This window comes from Protopterus annectens, chromosome 17.part0, assembly GCF_019279795.1.
Source record: "Protopterus annectens isolate FY-2018-M chromosome 17.part0, PAN1.0, whole genome shotgun sequence".
Taxonomy (NCBI): domain Eukaryota; kingdom Metazoa; phylum Chordata; order Ceratodontiformes; family Protopteridae; genus Protopterus; species Protopterus annectens.
The window spans coordinates 800,458,326-800,483,136 of NC_056751.1; the positions used below are offsets into that span (position 1 = coordinate 800,458,326).

The 24,811-nt window shown below is 42.1% G+C and overlaps 1 protein-coding gene across 1 annotated transcript in view; it reads right to left on the reverse strand.

Moving 5' to 3' along the window:
* Positions 1 to 24,811, reverse strand: part of LOC122791524 (extracellular calcium-sensing receptor-like) — a 209,689-nt gene that overhangs the window by 106,701 nt on the left and 78,177 nt on the right. Inside the window, exon 3 of the mRNA XM_044059266.1 lies at positions 22,455 to 23,285. Coding sequence (XP_043915201.1) covers positions 22,455 to 23,285 — 831 coding nt within the window. The remainder of the gene's footprint in view (positions 1 to 22,454; positions 23,286 to 24,811) is intronic.

Sequence of the window (24,811 nt, forward strand, 5' to 3'; positions counted from 1 at the left end):
CCTGACCTGTGGTTGATACTGTTATGCCTGTAGTCTGAAAGATAGGGCACACCGCTGTGCTACATGAGACCAAAATGTTAAGCAAACATCAGCACAGTCTTTCAGATGTGTATCATGTACAGTCATGTCACCCCCCCCATAGACCCATAGAAATGCCGTAACATATTCCTAGAGTTAAGCAGCATCCAGCTGTCACCCAGAGTGATGACGCAATAGTAGCAGAAAGCAATTGTCAGTAACACCCACAGTACAGTCAACTTACTGGTGTCATCCCAGGGGTGTCTCCTGCCGGCAGCCTGGGAACATATCATCAACAGAATGCACTGCCCTGCTACAGATGGCCTGCATCTGTCACACCTGGCCTACAGGCCTCTGGCAAATGCCTATGCCTCACCCACAGTGCCTTTTAGGGAGTGTCATAGGGTCCATAACACCAACATAACACAGTCCAGAAAATGCAAAGAAAGGCCATGCTGACAACTGCTAGGAGCAAACCTGCCAGCCTCAGGAAGCCAGAAATCGGGACAAAGCCATGAATAATGGGGTGATGAAGGTACAAAAAGAAGGACACCTGTGGAATACTGCTTTAATAATGTTATAAAGTTGATGGAATGATTTACAGTAGCATGGAATGTCTGATGGGTATGATGTCTGAAACTGCAATGTCAGTTGTCAGTAATATCTGACTTCAACCCTGAGTGACTTGCAAAACCCTTTTACTGGAAAACCACACTTGTTTAGGTAAACAATAAGGTATATGAGTCATGGATGTGAGTATTCTGTGATACCCTCCACAGTCGACAGGCAGGGCCAGGAATTTAAACATGGGAATGCACTCACTGCAGGCAGGCCTAACCCTGAAAGATGGTGACAAGTCTGCACCCACAGAACCCTGGGCCACAGTCAATGGGGGTAACACACCCCTCCCTGATCACTCATCCTATGCAACATCCTGACCCCAACATGTGGCCATCCAAGCAAAATGAGGTGGGCCATACATATATGTGTGACAAACACACACCTCCAGGCTGGTCAAGCAGTCTGACACACACAAGACCCTCCAAGTGCAGTCAACCATTGAGGAGAGCCCAATGCAAAGTAATGGCAGCTATAGGCAAACATTTCTGCCCAGGACATCACCCCCCACATATTCTATCCCCTAAAAATCTATCTGGAGTCTGCCTGTCACCCTGATCCTGTCTGACTTATATTACCCAACTGCGGAATGGAAATCAGACCAGGCCAGAACATAAATGCACAGAGATTATACCATTGTAATATATCACCAAGGTGCTGGACCATTTCCACAGCACCAGCAGTCAATTTCTTGTAGGCACACCACTCAACAGGCTTGATAGTGTAAGAATGCATAGCATTTGGCTCATAAACCTTGTGTGTGCATCATCCATCCTGTATTCCTCTGGTAAATCACTGTGATGATCTGAGGAGGTATGTCACCAGGTTCTGAAACAGTACATGACAGTGTCAAATGGCATATATGACAGAGATCTGCCAAAACCAGCCCTGTACGCTTGCAACCAATACATTGCTGAGAGAAATTGTTAGAATCATTGTATGGCCCATTGTCTCCACATTTTGATAGACTATCTCCAGATATCCTGCACCAACAGGTTGAGAGGTATGGCTGTAGCACAAAACAAACCAGACTGGAGTACAACAATCCCTGGAATAGAGTCCCATATGTACTATAGAAAGATACACTGGGCATGCTCATACACTTAGAGAAATGTTAGTAGGATCTATGAATGAACAGGCCTTCCTCACCCAGTGCATTTTCCATTGCCCCATGTTAGCTGTCCTGAAGATGTCTGTCACCATATAAGTCACTTTTGTTAAACCCAGCCCCACATATCAGTCATCTTAGAAGTGCCTTTTGAAAGGCCTCAGGCCCATAAGCTCTGTGGCATGTATGATAATTGCATAACATAATAGTACAAATAACTAGTTAGGTAGGAATTCTAATCTCAGTCTTGGCAAATATAAAAGTGAGTGTGTGTGTGTGTGTGTGTGTGTGTGTGTGTGTGTGTGTGTGTGTGTGTGTGTGTGTGTGTGTGTGTGTGTGTGTGTGTTCACAACTAAAAGCTTTTGGGTACATTAAAACCCAGTACACCATCCCTTTCCCTACTTTAGCAGTCCTGCAGATATCAGTCATCTTAGAAGTGCCTTCCATCAGGCCTCAGCCCTGTAAGCTCTGTGGCACATGTGAAAACTGCTTAATACACTAGTACAAATAACTAATTAGATAGGAGTTCTAATCTCAGTCCTGACAAATATAGAAGTGGGTGTAGCAGTTGTTTGTGCAAGACTGAGGTAGTTGTGTGTTTCTTTATAGGTGAAATAGTTTTATGCCATTCCAACCCATGACACTTCACAGTACCCCACCTTATCAGTCCAGATGATGTCAGTCCCTTATCAGCAACCTTGGCCAATTGTTAGTCCTATAAGCTCAGTAGTGCATGTGATAAATGCTGAACATTGTAGTACAAATGACTAGTTTGGCAGGGGTTCTACGTTTGTATCCAGCAAATGTGTGTGTGGGTATGTATGTTTGTAAGTAGAAGTATTTTGATATGTTTCCCACCCACTGCCCTACTTTATCAGTCCAGATGATGTCATTTCCCATTTCAGCACCTTTGGCCAGCTCTTAGGCCAGTAAGCTCTGTTGTGTATGCGGTAACTGTGTAACACTATTGTACAAATCACTAGTTAGGTAGGGGTTCTACTCTCACATGTGGCAAGTGTATATGTGTCTGTTTGTAGGACAAAGTATTTTGATAGGTTAAACACCCACTGCACTACTTTGTCATTCCTGCTGATGTCATTCCCTTTATAGGTTCACAAGTGTGTAGTAGGTAATGGCCCAGGAGCCTTAACAAGCCTAGCACATAGAAGAGCCCTGCCATCGTGCCACTCGATGTTACGTCCCAGTGCCTGTATCAAGTATAGCCACTACAGTGTTCCTTGGGTTGAACTGTCTATTACTCATCCACTCATCAAGATTTCTCTGGAACAGGGTCAGCTAGGTGCTCTGCATGACATGCATGGGAATTGTATTCCAGGGCATCTGCAGTCTCTTGGTGAGGGACCTGTCCCACCAACATGCTGTGGTGATTGTGGTACTGAGGTAGAGGTCTCTACAGTGTGTGGTGTAGATAGATTTATATGTAGCATTTCTAAACCACATGGGTCAGACATGGCTTTGTAAGTCAAGCACAGATAGCTGCTAATTAGGTGATATGACACAGATAATACCTTGGGACTGCTGAGTCTGTCTGTGTAGGGATGTGTGTTTAATGCTTAGGAACACCTTTGTGAGGTGCTTCTGTAGCTTCTCCATCTGTAGCAGGTGTCTAGTGAGGTACATGGCAAATGGGCCATAATACTTGGCAAGTGGTCTAATGAGGGAATAGTAGACAGATATCATTACATCTGTCTTCCTGGATACAAAACCATTGGTAATGCAATGTACCACATAGAAGGGCTTCTGACCACAATGGCAATGTGGTGCTTGAAGGAAAAGTTGCTGTCAACCTGTGTCCCCAGATCTCTTATAATACCTACTGTGTTAATTGGGCTCACATTGATGTGGAACTTACTGGGACCTGACTGTTTTACCAAAGAGGATGATGATGCATTTTGTGGTGTTAAGCTTCTGGCCATGGTTTCCACACCACTCATTGGTCTCAGTGAGGCCTTTCTGTAGGCTGTCTGCATCACTTGTGGAGTTCATGATAGCTCCCAGCTTGCAGTCCTATGTGGACTTGGCCAGCCAGAGTTCCTATGTGTTGGGCTGGACTCCTGAGAAGTAGATGCTGGACAGGGCACTATCCAGTACTGATCCCTATGGGACCCCACTTGGGATTGCTTGCCAGTCTGACTTGAATTTGCAACTGTCACACTGTGTGTTCTGTGAACCAATTTGCAAACCACCCACTGATATAGGGGTTGATGCTTAGTTTGTTCAGTTTACCAATAATCCCTGACTGAAGAATGGTATCAGAAGCCTTGGCCATAATGAGGTAGGCTGTATGCAGTGCCTTACTGTCATACACATCACTGGTGATTCACTCAAAGACGTCAACCAGGTTGAGCAGGCATGATCTGCCATTCACAAAGCCAAACAGTGTGGGGTCCAGAGTTAGGAGATCACCCATATCTTGGTTAATCAGGTCCCTGATGATGTGCCCATACCACTACATAGTAGACTTGTCAGGCTAAGGACCCAATAATCCATAAGGTCTGTAGATGCTACCCCTTTAATGAGAAGGATGACTGTAGCAGTGTGCCATTTTGGAAGGACAAAGCCTGAGGTGAGGCTGTGACTGACCTGGGCACAAGATGTGGTGCCAGGTCTCCTTGTATGTCATGAAGACCACAGCCACGGATATGTTGGGGTCCCATGGAAGCTGTATCCTTGTATGTGGACAATGCAGATCTAACCTGGCCTGCAGTAATATTGGGTGCCTGGCATTCATCTGCAATTGTGATTGTCCCCTTGGGGAGAGAGAGGGGTAAAGCTGACATTTACTGTGTTGGCAAGACTGTGGCCAATATCTGTTGTGTCAGGATAGGAATCAGCATTGTGCAGCAACTCAAAGCACTTGTGGTTATTGTGTTTAGGTTGTTGATATAACTATCAAAGGCTTTTGTGATTGTCATCAGTGTCTGCTGCAAATCTGCCTTCATAGCAGCCTGTAAGTGATTCCATGAGGGATCCCAAGTTGTGTTTGAGGCTAATAAGGGGTTTCACCAGTCATGGGACACCATCATTTTCTGCAACAGTGTCCTCCTTCTGTTGTACACTTTAGTAATGGCAAGGGACCATCACAATGGCTTCCAGTGTTTGGAGGACAGTGTCTATGTTTTGTTGGCTATGGCTAGTACCATGTATCCAAGTACATGTTTGTGCAGTGCATATGTGTATGATGCGACAGTCATGCAGCTATTTCACACTGGCATGGGTGCAGTGAAGTCATCCACCCCTGTTTTCCTGACAGCAATGTCAGCATTAGAGAAGTTTTGCAAGTTGGTTACCTTTGTGGGGGGTGTGGGTGAGATGTTGAACTCCATGTTGATTACATCATGTTTGGATCTGACCAGGAAGGGACTGACAATTGTGATCGAGCAATAGTCCCATATGTAAGTAATCAATACAGATCAAGGTTGTTGCATCCTCTACTGGGGTCAGTATGAGATGGTCCAGGTCATTAGAACTAACAAATTCCATGAACTGTTGGGCCAGTGTACTGGTGCTTGACTACTTTCCCCAGGTGATGGAGAGGTAGTGAAGTCTCCTACTATGTCAGTATTGGGTTGGACCTTCATAGATGCCAGGGTGTTGAGGAATGTGCATTGACAGTCTAGGGACATAGCTGGGGACTGATAGCAGGCTATGGTGTGGATACCATTATTCCCCAAAGTCAGTTTTACAGGAAGTACCTCCGATGCATTATGCTGGGATACTAGTCTGGAGCTGTGCATATCCATTATGGATATGGAGACAACACCACCTGTGGAGGTGTGGTCCATGTTTTGGTGCTACCAGCTGTGGAATGCATCACAGCCTGTTAGTGCAGGGCTGCTGTCTGCTGCTGTGAACCACCTCTCCATTACAGCACAAATGTCAATGTCCTCCACTCTGAGGAGTGCCTTGAGTGACTGCATCTTGACAGCTAGATGTCTACTGTTGAGCAGCATGACCCTCAGACTGCATACATGTCTAGCTGTTAAAGTGGTAATTTGATTTGGAGCATGGCCTAATAAGGCACTATAGGGTTGGCAAGATACTTACCCTGTACCTGGAAAACCAGGGCTGACAGATTTAGGACATCTCTGGCAAGGCATTGAGGTTGGTCAATCATCTTATCCCAAGCAGAGAGATACTGGATCCCCTGAGAATGACACACAACACGTAAGCCAATGTTGCAGTCAATTATCTGTTGATAGTACTGCAGCATTATTCTGGGTGACAGCAGTATACTGCTCAGGGCTACTGATATACCTACCTGGACCACATAATCTGAGTGTTCAACCATGCCTTTTGTCATGTAGCCCAGGGAGGTGTGTCTCAGGTCATTCACACCCACATGGATGATGAAAGAGTGATACTTGTAGCTGTTGTGGAGTGGCATGACTGGGCATGTCATGTGTTGGATGCTGGCACGTGATAGACAGTTGGCTGTTACCTCCTCCGTAATCAACATAGTGAGTGGGACATCTGTGTGCCGCAGTACTGAGTCACCCATGATCAATGTATTGTGCAAGGTGGTCAGCCTTAGGAGCTTAGGTTGAGGGGCACACTGTGTAGGTGACATATGTGTCCTTTGGCATGTGCTATGTCATGTTGTCTGAGTGGGTGTCTGTCTTGCTGGTCTGTGCTGTTTGTGTAAATATCCATCGAGCGCCTCTGTGAAGGTGGGTGTGTGGCTTTTCAGTGTATGTCAGGGCTGTCATAGTGGGTGTTGTGGCGAGTTATGTGGTCCACATGATATGGTGCAGGTGTTGATCTCATCCTCTTGAACAGCTAGTCCAGTCTTTTCTGCAGAGTGCATATTTCCATATTTTGTGATATAGGGGTAACTCTCACTGGTCTGAGTGTTTGGAGTTTAGAGGAGAGGGTTGTCTGTGTACATGAGGCAGTTGAAACAGTGATTCAGAATGGACAAGTGCACCAGGTTAATGGGTGAAAGCACAGAAAACCGCACTTCAATCATGCCAAGAGGAGTGGTCATACGTACTAAGTACTGGGGCTAATTCCATGATGAACGAGTACTGCTGATGGCTCCCAGGTGTGATGCACTTATTGATACAATAACCTGTTGAAGTGCAAAGCTATAATGCTATTTGAAGTGCAAGACAAAAAGAACTAGCATGATGTATGGTAGAAACTGAAGGCAGTCTTCCTGCTACCTGTAATACTTTACCTCAGCTGCACAGTTATCAGCACCTTTGGCCAGTTGTAAGTCCAGTAAGCTCTGTAGTGCATGCAGTAACTGAATAACACTATAGTATACATAACTAGATAGGCAGGAGTTCTCACCTCAATACTGGCAACTGTGTGTGTGTGTGTGTGTGTGTGTGTGTGTGTGTGTGTGTGTGTGTGTGTGTGTGTGTGTGTGTGTGTGTGAGAGAGAGAGAGAGAGAGAGAGAGAATCATGTACTGTGTGGGTTATACCATTTTTGACTTGTGTACCACCCTTTACACTTCACTCCAATTTAGAAGTCTTGTTGATGTCATTCACCTTAGAAGTACCTTTGGACTAGATGAACTTGTATAAGCTCTGTGGCACATCTGATAGCTATGAAACACCATAGTAGAAATAACTAGATAGGCAGGAGTTCTGATCCCAGTACTGGCAACTGTGTGTGTGTGAATTGGATACTGTGTGTCTTATACAATTTTGATTTGTGTTCCACCCATTACACTTCCCCCACCCTACTTTACTACTGATGTTGATGTCATTCACCTTACAAGTACCTTTGGATGACATTAAATTGTGTAAGCTCAGTGGCATGTCTGTTAATTGCATAACATTATAGTAGATATAAATAGGTAGGAGTTTAATCTGAATACTGGTGTGTGTGTGTGTGTGTGTGTGTGTGTGTGTGTGTGTGTGTGTGTGTGTGTGTGTGTGTGTGTGTGTGTGTGTGTGTGTGTGTGTGTGTGTGTGTGTGTGTGTGTGTGTGTGTGTTTGTGTGTGATACATGGCAGATGACCACCTCCTGATGCCATTACTTTATATAGTGTGGTGATGGCATCTGCCTCACATGCAGCATGTGAAACCACCTCTGTACAGATGTGTCTGGAATATTCAGATGTTTGGAACTTATTACTGCTCTGTCTGCCTTAACAATGCCCATGTATGTGATACAGTTGCCAAATAGGCCACAGTGAGTGTACTGACACATATGGCAGCATCAGGTATCATACCTGACTGAAACAGCATACCGATACAATGTCTGCTATCCTCACACATGCTCAGGCTTGTAGGTGCAATACACAAGTCCAGATGCTTGGCTTTACAAGTGAATTGTTCATGTCATGGGTCACATTAAAGGTTGGGAAAGGTGTAGACTGACATATTGTGGTCTCAATCAGTATATATCAGAAACAAATGTCATCTTAATGGGTGTGAGTATACTGTTTATATCCACTGTATAGCAGTAATGTTTCATACATGTCCCTTCCTTAGTCTGTTTGTCCAACACATTTTGCTGGTGTCTGTCCAGACATCTGGCACTAACAGGTTGTGATGTATGCTACAGGAATGTTACATTCTCTTCAGATAGGCCCCTGTGGTGACCACTGTGATGCAATACAATTAACCCCACCACAAGTGAACTTGCACATAAAGCAATATGGCTATTAGTCATAATTATGTGCATGGTAACTTACATGCCTTCCACATGCCTGGGGTATTGCCAAAGCACAACTGAACAATTCCATACCCACCAGCTTCAGGCTGCTGTTCCATTTGCAGACCAGAGTGACCTATGTAGTTGTGGGATCGAGGTATTGTCAGCAGACTCACATGTGCCCTTGGAAAAGGATGGATGCACATTTACAGTACAACACCCAGTGCAACACAATTTGCTGCTCTTCACCATAGATTTGCACTTCTGTGCATTAGAAATCCTCATCCACAACTGCAGTCAGACCTGGCACATGCATGTAGGTACTGTACAGATACATGTATGTCTCATACAGTCTACTAATCCCCACTGGGACCTTACCTGCATGGTTCTTGTCCATTGTGTGTGTGCCACCCACCTCCAGCAAGTATGGCTTTGTACCCTGGTGTTGTACTGTGATGGGTGCTGCAAGCTTGGCAAGGAGCTCCTCATTTGGTGTCAGTGGGGTCTGCATGGCTGGGCTCCAAACTGTGGTTGTGGGGTCCCTGGCCATGGCAGCAGCCCTTTGCCAAGCATGGCACATGAGTTTGGTGACATGATGCTGCACCTGCTCATATGTACGTGTATGCAGGCCCACCTAATTTACCCTTTGGACAGGGTCATCCCACAGGGTGGTCCTGTCCCGCAGATGTTGCTGGCTTCGGCCCAACAGTACTGTGCGGTTCTGTATTATGGCTTCCATTATCAGGTTGCATTCCACTGGTGAAAAGGTCTCCCACCGGTGATGTGCCATTGCACCTGGTAGACACTAACAGGTAAACACATCACAGGACCCCATACATTTGTCAACAGTATCTCCAGTACCTGCACATGTACCTTGAATACCAGTAGCCAACACTCATAACCATACCAGTAGCCACCACTCACAACCACAGCATAACCCTGTAATCTATCAGCACAGTATCAGCTTGCATTGCACTCCTGGTCCTGATGAGTCATATTGCCTGCAGTGAGGATAAGTTGATTGCATAATCCGTCATTCCTCGTTCAGGTCTGTGTAAATGGATGACATTAACCATCTTCCATGCGGATGGTGTGTGGATGGTGCTGTAGCTTGGTGTGACTACAGTGTGCAATGCAGCTGGCAGCACATGCCTAAGTTCATGTAAGATGCAAACAGGGAGGATATGACATCCCATGGATACTTACATTTGTTGCCTTTCAGTAGGCAATATGTACCTGCTCACTGATGATGAGGGGAGGAGTGTGGGTGTGTACATATCCACCTATAGTGATGCTGAGCCAGGGGAGGATGTTTGCTCTAACCCTATCTGCATCAGGTTGCCTGTAGCTATGTTGTGTGTGTATGTGATCTGATTGGCCACCATTACAGGTTGGGTTGGTATGTTGCCTCCGAGATTGCAGACATATGGGAAGTATGGGAAGATGGCCTTGAGATTGTCCCTGGTGGATGTCTCCAATTTGTACTCATAGTTGGCCTTACAGTAATCCACCTGTGACCTTATATGCCTGTTCAGACAATGGCTGACTTGATGTCAGGTTGGTTCCTGCCCCTACTTTGCCCTGTACAGCCAGTATAGGGACCAAGTCTGTGGTTTGTGTAATGCTACTGTCCAGCAAAGGGGATTACTTGGTGGAGGCAGGTATGACAAGTAAGGTATTTCTGAGTCCATACAGCTATGTATGTATTCAGTCGATTGTTTGTAGTGGGCATGGCCACAAAGTCATAACACAGTTGGACACCTCTCCAATTTAGTCATGGTAATCATGCTTACTGTACTAATCATGGCTGTGTCAGGCCAATGCAACAACCAGTAGCTGTAAAAATGTCACTGTTTTGGGTGCACAGTAACTAAGATTACACACGTGTACATGTACAGCTGTTTTAACTGACATTTTGCATCCCATGTCTGTTTTCATGAGGTGGACACATACACCTACTCATACTGACATGTGCATAGCTAATACCTCACATACATGTCTGTTCTATGTCAGTATGGCACACTAAATTCACACTCCTGCTGCACAGTCATCCCTCTCAACCTGTTACAGCAGGACATCTGTAGGATGCCATGCATACATGGGTGCAATGGGACAAAATCAGTGACAGTGTCTCAATATTGCTGTAACATATTTGAATCATTCAATAGCACAGAAGCCTGTGCACTGACAGGCATCCCCTGGAGGATGTCCAACAGTCATATGGCAGGAAGAAAGGGGAAAGGCTAGGAGGGTGGTATTGAGGGTAAGAATTGTTAATGTTGGGAGTATGAGTGATATAGGGACCAGGCAAGCTGATATGATGGCCAGGGGATGGTTGATATATTATGTGTGTGCAAGAGACCACATGGAAGGGGATCATGGCTGGGTGTATGGTAGGCAGGTCACAATTGTGCTATCAAGGTGTGGACTGGAGGTGGAAGGGGGTAGGGCTTCTGCTGAAGGAACAGCATGCCAAGAGTGTTTTTGGAGGATGACTTAAGTGTCTGATAGAGTGATGTTTCTGAAGCTGTAAGCTGAAGGTGTAATGATTACTGTTGTTAGTACATATGCTATGCACATTGGTTGTGCGATGGATGAGAAAGAGAAATGTGACATCAGTTGGATGACATGGTGATGACTGTACCCAAGGTTGACAGACTGGTCATTGCAGCAGATGTCAATGGGCATGTTGGTGAAGGGAACAGAGGGGATGAGGAACTGATGGGTATGTATGGTGCTAGGAGTGGAGACGCTGAGATGGTAGCGGATTTTGCAAAAAAGATGGACATGGCTGTGGTGAATACGCATTATAACATGAGGGAGGAGCATAGGGTGACATACAAGAGTGGACTAAGATGCACATAGGTGGAATATATCCAGTGTAGGAGGGCCAGTTTGAAGGAGATTGGAGAGTGTAAAATGGTGACAGAGGAAAGTGTATTTAGGCAGCATAGAATGTCGGTATGTGAGGTGATGTTGGTGATCAAGATGAGGAGGAATGTGCGGGCAGCACCAAGGATCAAATGGTATGAATTGGAAAAGGGTGATTGTGATGTGGAGTTCAGGGAAGAGTTGAGACAGGCACTGGGTGGCAGTGACAATATAACAAATATCTGGTTAAGTACAGCAGAGCTGGTAAGGGAGTCAGCTAGAAGGGTGCTTGGGGTGACATCTGGATGGAGGAAGCAGTACAAGGACACCTGTTGGTAGACTGAGGAAGTACTAGACAGTATACAGAGACAGAGGTTGGGGAAGAAGGAGTGGGATTGTCAGAGAGATGAGGAAAGTAGGAAAGAGTATGAGGAGATGATGTGCATGGCAAAGAGAGAGGTGGCAAAGGCTGGGGATGGGCATATGAAGAGTTCAATGACAGGTTGGACACTAAGGAGGGATGAAAGGAATTGTACCAATTGGCTGGACAGATGGACTGAGCTTGGAAAGATGTGCAGCAGATAAGGGTCATAAAGGATGATGAGGTATATGTAATCACAAGTGAGAAGAGTGTGTTGAGCACATGGACAGTGTACTCTGAGAGGCTGATAAATGAAGAGAATGAGACAGAGATGGTTGGGTGATGTGGGTATGGTGAATCAGGAAGTGCAATGGCTTAACAAGGAGGATGTAAGGATAGCTATGAAGAGGATGAATACTGGAAAGCCTGTTGGTCCACATTACACACCTGTGGAATCTTAATGTTGTTTAGGGGAAATGGCAGTGGTGTGTTACCCAGACTGTTTACTGATATCTTGGGACATGTGAGGTTGCATGAGGAGTGGAGAGGAAGTGCTTGGGTACAGTGTTAAGAATGAGGTTGATGTGCAGAGCTGTGATAACTACAGAGGGATAACATTGACCAGTCACAGCACGAAGTTATGGGTAAGAGTAGTGGAAACTAGGTTACATAGGAAGGTGAGGAGCACTGGTCAGCAGTATGGTGCCATGCATGGAAAGGGCACTGCTGATGTGATGTTTGCTCTGAGACTGTTACTGGTGGAATACAGGGAAGGTCAGAAGTTGCTCTGTGTCTCTCTAGACGTACAGAAAGTATACAACAGGGTGCCTAGACAGGAGTTATGGTATTGTATGATGAAGTCATGAGTGAAAGAGATATATGTAAGAGTGGTATAGGATATGTACAAGGGTGGTGTGACAGCATTGAGGTCTGCATTGGGATTGGTGGATGTGTTTAAGGTGAAGGTGGAATGACATCAGGGATCAGCTGTGAGCCCTTTCTGATTTGCAATGGTGATGGACATGTTAACAGACAAGATCATACGGGAGTCCCCGTTAACTATGTTGTTTGCAGATGACATTGTGATCTGTATCAACAGTAGGGAACAGCTTTTGGAGACCCTGGAGAGGTGGACATATGCTCTAGAGAGGAGAGGAATGAAGGTCAGCAGCATTAGGACAGAATATCTGTGTGTGAATGAGAGGGAGGTTAGCGGAATGTTGAGGATGCATGGGGTACATTTGGCAAAGGTAGATGTGCTCAAATGTTTGGGATAAACATTTCAGAGTAATGAGGACTATGGAGGACAGGTAAAGAAGAGAGTACAGGCAGGATGGAGAGGGTGGAGAAGAGTGTCAGGAGAAATATGTGACAGACGAGTACCAGTAAACGTGATATGTAAGGTCTACAAGAGGGTAGTGAGACCAGCTATGTTATATGGGTTGGAGACAGTGGCACTGACAAAAAGGCAGGAGTCAGAGCTGCACACAGCAGAGTTACAGATGTTATGATTTGCACTGAGTGTGACGAGTGCACAAGTTTAGCAATGTGTATATGACAGGCTCAGGCCATGTTGGACAGATATGAGACAAAGTTGGAGAGGCAGCATTACATCAATTTTGGACATGTGTTGAAGAGGGGTACTGAGTATATTGGGAAAAGGATGTAAGGATGTAGCTGCCAGGTAAGAGAAAGAAAGGAAGGCCTCAGATAAGGTTTCTGGTTGTGGTGAGAAAGGACATGCAGGTGTTTGGTGTGAGAGAGCAAGATTCAGAGGACAGGCAAAAATGGCAATAGATGATCCACTGTGGCAATGAAGAGGGATGTTGTAATGTCAGTCTTCACAGATTTGGCAAGGATTTGACTGACATAACACATCTCTATGGGTAAATGACTACAAATATGAGGCGCACATATGGTCAGTGTGCAGAACACTGGACAGTTGAATGGTATAACTCAGTATATAACATGCAGTTCAACACACACACACATCTGCAGCAGTACTTTACCTTCTTTCTTTTTTTCTGGATTTTTTTCACAGGTCGATCCTTTTTATTTTTCTCACACTACTTCAGCTTTGCACTGATGCACTGTCTATGACAGAGGTGGTTTGAACAGATGACAGTTTGCCTTTTGTAGGTAATGCTCATGACCATGTGATGGCCTGAGCACCAATTGGTGTTACCCAGTTGCTGATTGCATGCAGAGCAGCTGTGTAGTTATTCCAAGAGTGAATGTGATGGCAACACACTCCTATAACTGAGTACTCCATGTGGACCATTGGCCCTTTCCCTTACCAGTGAGTAAGAGAGCCTTGAGGTGTGTGAGCTAATACCATTTAGAACAAGGGTTTGTCTGAACATACTAGTTCTGCATGGGTTTCAGTCTGACAAAGTTCTGTGTCTGCATAGCTCTCAAATGTAGGACTATCCACATAATGGCCAGAGATTTGCCTGTTATGTTTGGTCTGTTCCCCAGACAAGTGCTGTCCTTGGCAAATCAGTAGCATACTCTGGTGATTGCAATCAGTAAATGCTAACATCCATTTGTGTTTCAAACTTTATATCCCTCAGAAAATATATGTTACAACAAACTCTGTAACACCAGCAATTTTCTCAGTGTATAACAGCAATATTTCAAGTATGGCCATTTTTTGGGCCTCTATCCCAGATTATGTCAGGCTTTGTACAGATGCAATACAGTAGGAGGTTGATACTCAGGGTCTACCATTATTTTGTTTTGTCATTCCTGCTGAGGGGAAAGGGTAGACAACATGTCAAACTCTACATTCAAGAGGTTGGTGTATGGACAATGCTCTTAGATACCCTTGTAACATATTTTATGTGGGGAGAGTAACAAGCATTTTAAAACTAGGCTGTTAGAACATGTGAGACATATTACTAATGAGAAAGAAGACAGTTTTATAGCTGAACATTTTAATAATTCTCACCATGGGGGTAGTAGTCATGAAAGAACATTTGTTATGTACCGAATCAGTTTAAATTCTTGAATGGGATGCTTTATCCCCTAGGGGGTTAAATGAATAGTGTAACTGGAGGCTGTGCATATACATGTAATTAAGTGTAGTGGGTTACAAGGTACTGCTTTGGAAAAAGTCCATTTCTCAGTTTGATCAACAGTTATAAAGAACAATTGTTGTATACAGAATCAATGTATGTTTTTAAATGTGATATTTTATCCCTAGGGGGTTGAATGAGGAGTGTAATTGGAGGCTGTGTATTTAAATGCACTTGTGTTAATTGCATCTTCTAATTAAGACAAGTATTTCTTATAATGGGTTAATCCTTGAAGGCTTTGGCAAAGACATCAGAATAAAATGAACTTTTGTGAATTACTGGCTGTTTGTATTTTTGTTTACTATTTTCACTCATTGTAGTTGTTTTGCTAACAGGTCACTGTATATGTCTAGCCATTGTTTATAGCCTATCATGATTTTGTAGCAGTGTACTGTTTACTTATTACTTGGACTGGGGGGGGCAGATGTGAGTGTCATGGGTCCTTTTGTACCAAACTGTGCATGCTGTCCCAGTTATGGGTGGCAAGCCAGGCTCTAATATTATACTACTTCTTTGAAAGTGCCATATGGCACTTTCTGAGTGCAGGGGGCATGTTTAAGTGTCCACGCAGGACTTATACACACCCCTGCACTCATACATGGATCATGTAGGTGTAGGAATACAGCAGTGTGCCCTCATTAATATGTAGGGTGCGCTGCTGCTGTATTCCTACACGGAGCAGTCCGTGCAAGAATAGACTATTTTTGCACGGACTGTTCATGAGTCCCGGGAGAGTGTTTTCTGTGTTTGGGTAGGGATGCATGGATAATACAGGTTTGCTCCTTTGGGCAGACTTTTTATCTGGTAGTGATACTGGTCCAAGAGTGAGCAGTTAGAGATTACACAGCTAAGGGTGGGTTTAAGTGAAGCTGTGGATGAGCAGTATCAATGTGCCCAGTACCAAGTAATTGTTTACAGGTAAGCAGTCTGGATGTGTCAGCTGATCACCTTCGTCTTCTTCTTCTTCTTCTTCTTCTTCTTATTATTATTATTATGTTATGTATGATGTTGTATATGTGATGATAAATTATTAAGCAATCTAGTGTGTTTTTTGTAATTTGGCAGGGGTTGTTTGGATGATTAAATATTTGCAGCAATAGGATGTTAAAGTCTTTCTGCTCTATCCAGCAACACTTGAAGTTTTCCAGATGAAGAAAACACTTTGCTAGTTTTTGAACTGCTCTTTCATCAACAAATGCAGTGTCATCAGCTGTAAATTTATTTCATTCCTTAAATGCTATGTTATGTACTTCACTATTGCACAAAATACTTAATCACTGACTTAAGACTTTTTAAGGATTAAATAAATAGCAAGGGTTTATCTAAAATATATCAAAAGATGTGTTGTTAAGAGTCTTGTAAAGTTTTGTTTTTGTGTTTCAAATAAAATATTATAAATGAAACTTGAATATTTTCTGTACAAGCATAATTATTTAAATAATTTAACTAGAAAGCAATAGTAATGAAGAAAATGTTTATACATGAATAGATTAAATACCCATATTTATAAGGAGGGATTTCCTGCCCTTGTTCATGTTGACCCTTAGTCAATTAGTAAGACTGAAAAAAGTTTAAGATGCATGCCTTCAGCTTGAAAGTGCTCTTTCTCTATTAACTTCAGATCTTATCTGCTTAGTATGCAGTTTGGCAGCAAGTCACTAAAAGTTTTAAACAGAACTAGTGAGAGTGCAGATTACTAAGTAAGCAGTACAGGTTAGCAGTTTTTCTACTTCTTGTGTTGAGTTCCTTTGTTGAGTCACACAAACAAGCTAATGCACATTTGCTACAGACCTGAGAAATATCATAAATGCATCTGTGTGTGCATTAAGCTTCCTGTTATTAGATTTGTTCGACTGTAGAGAGTGATACTAAACATTTATTGTATATGTGTGTGTGTGTGTGTGTGTGTGTGTGTGTGTGTGTGTGTGTGTGTGTGTGTGTGTGTGTGTGTGTGTGTGTGTCTGCGTGCGTGCGTGCGTGCGTGTGTGCATGCAGGGTACTGAATAAAATGATCAGCTACATTGACAAGAACATCAAAGCAAAAAAGGTTTACATGTTCTGCCCATGCTGCAACCCCCCTCATACACCCTGCTAATTAAATAATTAAATAATTTTTATTCGAACAAATGACTCTCCTCCCACTACCCCCCACCACAATGCTGTCCTTTCTCATTTAATCCTATCCCTACCTCATATATTAAAAAACTCCTACTCAGAATTAAAGTGTGTTCCCCTTCTGTTAACAAGCTGCCCTCTGTCTTCCTAAAGGATGCTGCCAGCTCCATAGCATATCCAGTTTCCATCCTCATTAATTGCTCAATCTCTGAATCTATTGTTCCAGCTCTTTGGAAGAAATTTCACACTACACCTATTCACAAAGGGGGTAACTCTGTTGAAGGTTCTATCACCCCATTGCTATACTCTCTCCCTGCTCCCAAATTCTTGAGCACTGTGTGCATAAACAACTTATGTCCTATCTCTGTCACTCTGTCATAAAAATTTTATCACCCCTACCCAGCATGGCTTTCACCCCCATCACATACTACAACAGCTCTCATCTCCTTTATTAACTCCATCTCCATAGCCAGAGACAACAATACGCTTGTGTTCTGCCTTTCCTTGATCTCTTTAAAGCTTTTGATACTGTCTCCCACCCTATCATTCTGTCTGGCTGAACTACTTAATCTCTCTCCTTCTCCTATCTCTTGGTTTGCTAGCTACCTCTCTAACAGACAGCAATCGGTCAGATGGCTCAATAGTCTATCACCTTTATTCCCCATAAAACTGGGTGTCCCACAAGGCTCTATTCTAGGTCCTCTTCCCTTTAGCATCTTTACTAACCAGCTACATACATCTTGCTCTCAGTCTTCCCTTATACAGTATGCTGATGATTCTATTATCATTTCCATTGCTGACAACCCTTCTGACCTCTACTCACTCACTCAAACCTCATTCAATCATGCTGAATCTTGGCTTTCTAGCAACAAACTGATACTGAACCCCAAAAAGAAAAAAACTTCTCCTGTTTCTACCTAAACCTCTTAATTATCTCAAATCCACTTTCTCAATCTCTTCCCTCAATAGCACTACTATTTCACATGACTCTCACACAAAGCTCCTAGGAGTACTTATTGATGACCAACTTAAATTTGACCTCCATGCACACCATTCTATAAAGAAAACCCATCAAAAGCTTGGCCTACTCTATAGACACAGATGGTTCCTTACTCCTATTGCCCAGATTTCCCTTTCCCAAGCTTTTCTCCTACCTAATCCCAAGCTTTTCTCCTACCTAACCTCTTCTAGTGCTCTCAAATCCTTACTAACCTATAATCAGCTCTGCTATGTAAACTGGAAACCACATACAATAAAGTTGCTAGATTTGCAGTTAACATGCCACCTAAATCTCACCACTGTCTTACTCTTAAAACTCTTAATTGGTTAGAATTTCCCAACCACCTCTTACTTACTCAGCTATTTATTATCCACTCTGTCTTAAATAAACCATCCTCCTGCCATAGCATATCTTCTCTCTATAACCCACTAAATTTCCTTACAAGATCTAATTTAGGACTCCTACAAGTCTACAAACACAAAAAATCATCTGGACAAAACCTCTATAGCTACCTTCCCGCACTAGCATGGAATAAGCTTCCTATGTCCCTTAGAATTATAACCCATGCACATGTTTTCAAGACTGCCCTCAAAAATCACCTAATTCCTGCCTGGAGATGTAACTGCAATCACCCAACTTAATAAATTTCCTTCAGTTCTCCCTCCCTCTCTCCTCACCCCCCCCCCTTCACTTTGACCCCTTCCTCTCCGTATTACTTACTACTTACTTCATTTCACTGCTTGGTACTATTTCTACTACATACTTTTCACCTTTACCCCTCTCAGTCCTTACTCCCCTTATTATTATTTTTGATACCTTTTATTTCTCTCTCCCCATCTTATCTTACAGCATAATAATTAACACTTGATCCTTAGACATATCTCCTCTTCCTCATCTCTCCTTCCTCTTACTAACCACTTCTTTGCTTACTTCTCTTCTTCTTCCCTACTTACAGAGTTCTTTATTTAATTATCAGAGAAAGTGCATTTCCGTGAACATCGGTTCAATGAACCGATAAAGAACACAGTAACATTGTTTTTGCAGGGGAGCAAGCCCCCCTGCATCCCCCATGTGAGGGGCTGTGTCCTCCACACCCTACTTACTTAAATATACCAACACCAATATCACACTACAGTGGGGAAACACATAAATTCCCTTTCCCCACTGTAGTGTGCCTCAGCAGCTGTGCTCCTTAACAGTTCATTGAACTGTTCTTCATGGAAGTACACTTTCACTTAAGTGCACTTTCACATAACTGAGAATCCACTGTTCTTTTCGTACAAGTGGATTTTCAGTCTTTTTCAGTAGATCCATAGATATATATATATATGGTTCCCTATCAGAAGCCTGAAACACTATAAGCTTAAAAATCAAAATCCTGAAACCAGAAGCCTGAAAACTCAAAATCCTGAAAACCCAAAATCCTGAAACTCAAAATCCTGAAAACACAAATAATGCTAATATGCCAATACAAAGACACTAATATCTACCGACTGACCTTGACCCTAACCCTAACCCTAAGGTCCGTCACTATCGCACACTCACCTGACCCGTGCCCTAACCCTAACTCACTTAAACCGCCCCTAACCCTAACATAAAACCAACTGCACACTTACCTGAACCCAACGCATGACCTAACACCACAGGGCTAACAATAGCAAAGCCACAATGACGTCAGTATGTCTATTTTGTGTTTTCAGGATTTTGAGTTTCAGGATTTTGGGTTTTCAGGATTTTGAGTTTTCAGGCTTTTGGATTCAGGATTTTGATTTTCAAGCTTATAGTGTTTCAGGCTTCTGATAGGGAACCATATATATATATATATTTCATAGACCGAACGTACGAATCACCGACACCAAAACTGGCAACCCCAAAACACCAACTCCCTTCGGCGAATACTGAATTAACCGACACTTCAGTGCATGACATTCATCTAACCGACAATGTAACATAACTCGCAATTAAGAGACTGCATATGTGACATCTATTGAACGATCACTTGAAACGTTCCCAGTCAACTTCCGCTTTAAAACAGCAAACATATAACCATGGTGCAACGTAAATTACAAACAAATCCAGGGTCGGGTGCAACGTAAATTACAAACAAATCCAGGGTCGCCCATTAATATCAGACAAATGACTTCTTTACAGATATTGCTACGCAGTCTTCCAACACATTAACAACTCTTAACGTATTGCAAACAAAGCATATAAGTATGTAGTACAGTAATTCACACTGTTACCCCATCTCACTTATACTTCAATTTGAAAGGTTTCAAAAGTAAACTCCACAACACAACTACCAGCAAGTTACACCTTTAGTAACCTAGCAACAGATGTTACGAACTCAACTGCAGTGTATTCCTCCCGATTATTCAGAACAGTGATAAAGCGTTCATGTCTACATTTAAGTTTCCTTTTCTTTGGTGAAGGAGGAAAGCCAGTTGACATTCGAACGCGCAGTTCGTCAACTCTATCCTGTTCCCTGCACAAACAATGCATAAGTGAGTTTAGATCGCCGTCACGACATCCTAATATACATTTTAAACGTCTATGCCATGCCTCCACCGAGTTTTGTGTACGAGGCAAATGCAGTTCATTGAGTTCGGCCACATTCCAAAACTCTATAGGGAACAGTGGGGGAAATCTTACAGCAGTAGACATTCTTGTACTAAATTTACGTAGTCTTCCGGTAACATACCAATCGGAAAAATACTTCAACAGATCTCGTCCCTCAACAGGGAAGTTTACTTTTAATTGCTCAAATGTTGCAACAATCTCAGACTCCTGTAAAAATGCCAAAGCTACGAGTGACTTTACAGACAACTGGAAAGATGCATTGCTATTATACAATGTTGACAAACCAAGGCTCTGTACCTTTCGCCAAATATTTTGGCCAAAGTGGAACAGACACCCTTTGCTTTTAGCTCCTGTAAGATTCATTCTAATACTTTTAAGCGCTGCAATCTCAAAGTCACACAGAACATATTTAACATTAACTGTCAAACCATTTGCAGTTAGGAGATAAAGTACACAGTGCCAGAGATAATTGTAGCACTTTAGCAACTTTTTACTCATGACACAATACAACAATGGAACAGCTTTGCTGTAGGAACCGCATTTCACCATACCATGTATGCTGTACAGCTGTCGACAAGTAATCCCTTTCTTGAAATATGTACCATCCATCAACCAAATGGATGCAGAGCTCATATCTTGCAAATTAGTAACTGTAGTAAATGTAAACACTACAGTATTAGTAGCTTTATCACACATTCATTTACTAATAAAGTGTCCTGCTTTTAACGGATAATCACTAATCTTCACATTCATCAAACTAACTTCATCACATTTTTCAAGAATATTTTGTTTACGCCGTACTCTGCCAATTGTTTGTAGAAGAGCTTTCCGGCTAGGTAAGCTATGTACAGCTTCCAATGAAGTGGATGCCATAGCTAGATCTATTATGCAACAGGGGTTATCCCTACTATACTTTGCCCTTACTTTAATGTCGGTATTTAGATTATACCGTTCTATGTCAGTCGGATCTGCTGAATAATCATGTGCCACAGATTTTAACAACATTTCACCTTCCGGTACTGAAATGGTTAGGGCTCTACCTTTACATTTTAGTCCTGCTTTGTCTTTACACCCCCAATAACGTCTACTCTGTCGATTCCTCTCCAAATGATACAGATATCCATCTAGGTATAATATTTCTTTTCCTCTTTGCGATAATATGCAATGGTAAGTATTCCCCACAATTCCTGGTGCTAACTCTAAGCCTTCCACCATCTTTACGTAACGATAGCACATTGATACACTACATAGTTGGCTATTAATACGTATGTTTAATACTAGGGAAGTAATTATTACTGTCTAATGATGGTCGGTTAATTGATTGTCGATAATGTGAAGTTTCAGTGAATTAGATTGTCGGTACGTTAGTCCGGCGCTTTTGCATGTCGGTGATTCGTTCGTTCGGTCTATGAAAGTAGACCCATATATATATATATATATATATATATAGTTACTCTGACATGAGCATGCTTAGTTATTGTGAACCAGGAATAATTCTCTCTAGTCAAAGAGTATATTTAAAATTCTGCAGTGACCATGAGATATGGCAGGAATTTCTTTTGCCCTGACTGAAAGTTACAATTTCGTACAAAATGGAAATTGTCTATAAACCTAAATAAAAGCTGTAAATGAAGCTTTTGCATGAAATCAAAACATTCAGACGAAGGAGATCAAAGGGACTAAAAGATGCCCAGTTGAGCCTAGATGTGGTAACAAGTTAAAGATATATGATGATGAATCAAAATATTGACTGGCTAACTGTGGAGTCATTTAGACAAAGTAACATTAATTGAACAAATGGTAGTTGCCTTGGAACAAACAGTGCATTTCAAAACTTCTGTGAGTACCTTATGCAAACAGATTGTACTGCATTGTAATAATGTTTCAGTTTTCTAAAAATTGTATTTGAGCTTTTCTGCATGGCACACTTTTCTCCTGTATCTTGGCTTATTACTTATATAATAATAATAACGTGGATAAGGAAGAAGATTATATTCTTAGTGTAAACATTTCACTGGTTTAAATTTGTACATAATACAAACATTACTAGAGAAGTGGAATATTTTATTCTTACCATCCAAGATTTATAATTTGCTTTATCTACACATTGTCCATTTGGTAGTGTACCTTCTTGTTTGCATGAAAACATATTATGCAATGCATGGGCCACTGCATAAACTGCATTATAAGTACAGTAAGTAAATCGGAAATTGATTACATCAAATAAATAAGGATCCAGTTCTGTTAATTTTTCCTCACCAGTACATGGTATGGCTATGTTGTTTTCCTTGGTTATTAAGCTGTCATTAGCAGACTGCATCCATTTGCATCCAAAAGCTTCTTCCCAAAATGTTTTAATATAAATGTCATCTGGAGATGTTGAAGGATGTAAGTTATAGAGAAATTCTTTAAATCCTGGGATGTCTCCTCTGTGCAATGCAAATCCTACGGTACCATTCAACGTTTCCTTGATTCGTGTGGGCAGATCTGGTGATATTGACCAACTTGTCGCACCAATCCAAACCTTTCCGGTAACATTTTGCCTAGCAACCTCATCCATTAAGCTGATGGCATGCACAGCTCTTGTATAAACTGCAATCACCTTTACAGATGATTTCTTGATTATTTCTAGAACTTCTAGAAGTCTTGACTCATAGTTATTCATAGGAATCCTTTCAAAAAAGTCAATGCATCCTCCAGTTTTGAGGATTTCATTTCTCAGGGTAGTCGAACCTGCCTGGTAATGGAAATTGTCTGTTCCAATTATACCAACCCATGTCCAACCAAAATATTTCAACAGCCTTGACAGACCAAAAGCCTGAATGTTATCACTGGGAACCATTCTTAAAAAAGATGGAAACTGGAGTTTGTCACTCATGAGATAGTATGAAAAGCCATAGCTAACCTGTAGAAATAGAATATGTCAGTTCAGTTTAAGGACTGAGCTGTCTTCAAAATTGTAAACTGTAATGCATTTATTTCATGTGTCTATACAATAAACAAGACTTTCATATTTCTGAGACTGCAGAATCTAGTCTAGACAGACGTAGTACATCATAACAGCGGAGTAAATATTCATATGTAACCATAACCTGAGGGCTGGTACATTTAATAACCCCTGTGGAATATTTAGTCATTCAGATGTACATTATGTTCACTTATTTAACTCCAACTACTAGTTTATATACCATACACATTTGCCATAAGAAAATCAGAGCTGGAAAAGAAAAGAAGCAAAATTTGCAACACTAAAATTGCTTTCATTATAAATGATATTTCAGGAACTGCCTGTAGTATGATTTGTCGTATTAAGGTTCATAAAAATTATGCCTCATTAGACAAACTGGAATAAAACTGACTAGCTAAAAACAGAGTATGCCAACGTAAGAAACAAAAAAAAAAAAAAAAAAAAAAAAGAAAGAAACATAAGTCTTATGAATAGAGTTCCATCTGCATCCTACATATGTCTATATCCTTTTTACACTCTTACCATTATGTTCTACCTCAAAGGTCACAATTATCAGTAAAGAAAATGCATGGTAAAATATTATTACTGATTGACTGACTGACTTATGTGCATTATTTGAGGTAGTGGACTGAGAACAAATTGATCCATTTCAACCACTATCCAAGGTTTTACAGAAAAAGAAACATAGCACATATTTATTTCCATCCATCCATAGCCCTTTTTTCCCATGTCTGCGCATGGAGTTGGGGTGTCACTTCAACAGTGACACTCATCTAGAGCCAAGGTTCGCATCACTGGCTGGCTAGCCTTGCTGTGGCTGTTCTTCCATAACACACACACACACACACACACACACTCACACACACACACACACACACACACACACACACACACACACACACACACACACACACACACACACACACACACACACACAACTATGGTCAATTTAGAGTGTCCAATCCACCTGTTGCTTGTCTTTGAAATGTGGGAGGAAATTGGAGCACTCGGAGTTAACCCACATGAACACAGGGAGGACTTGCAGACTCTGCACTGAACTGAGAAGTGAACCGGATAACTTCTTGCTGTGGAAAGACAATGCTATCCATTGTGCCACCATCTCAGACATTTACATATTATTTAATAAGATTTCAAGCTAAGCAATAAGATACAATAACAGTGACAGACATGATAGTGTACAGCTGAACATACACACTATGGAACTGGTAAGGTATCGAAAATGTATAGAAATGTATAGAAAATTTTGGGTGGCCTAAAACATAAGTCCTACACTGACCATCTCAGGCAATGTCACTGTATTCAGTATCCACCAGACTACTGAGAGGGGACCAGTGTCTGGCTTTATAAAGTGTCCTCTGACTCTATACTGATTGACCTATTTGCACATCTGCACAAGTCAGATGACATCAGAAATACTCATTCCAGAGTCTTGTACCTCTTCT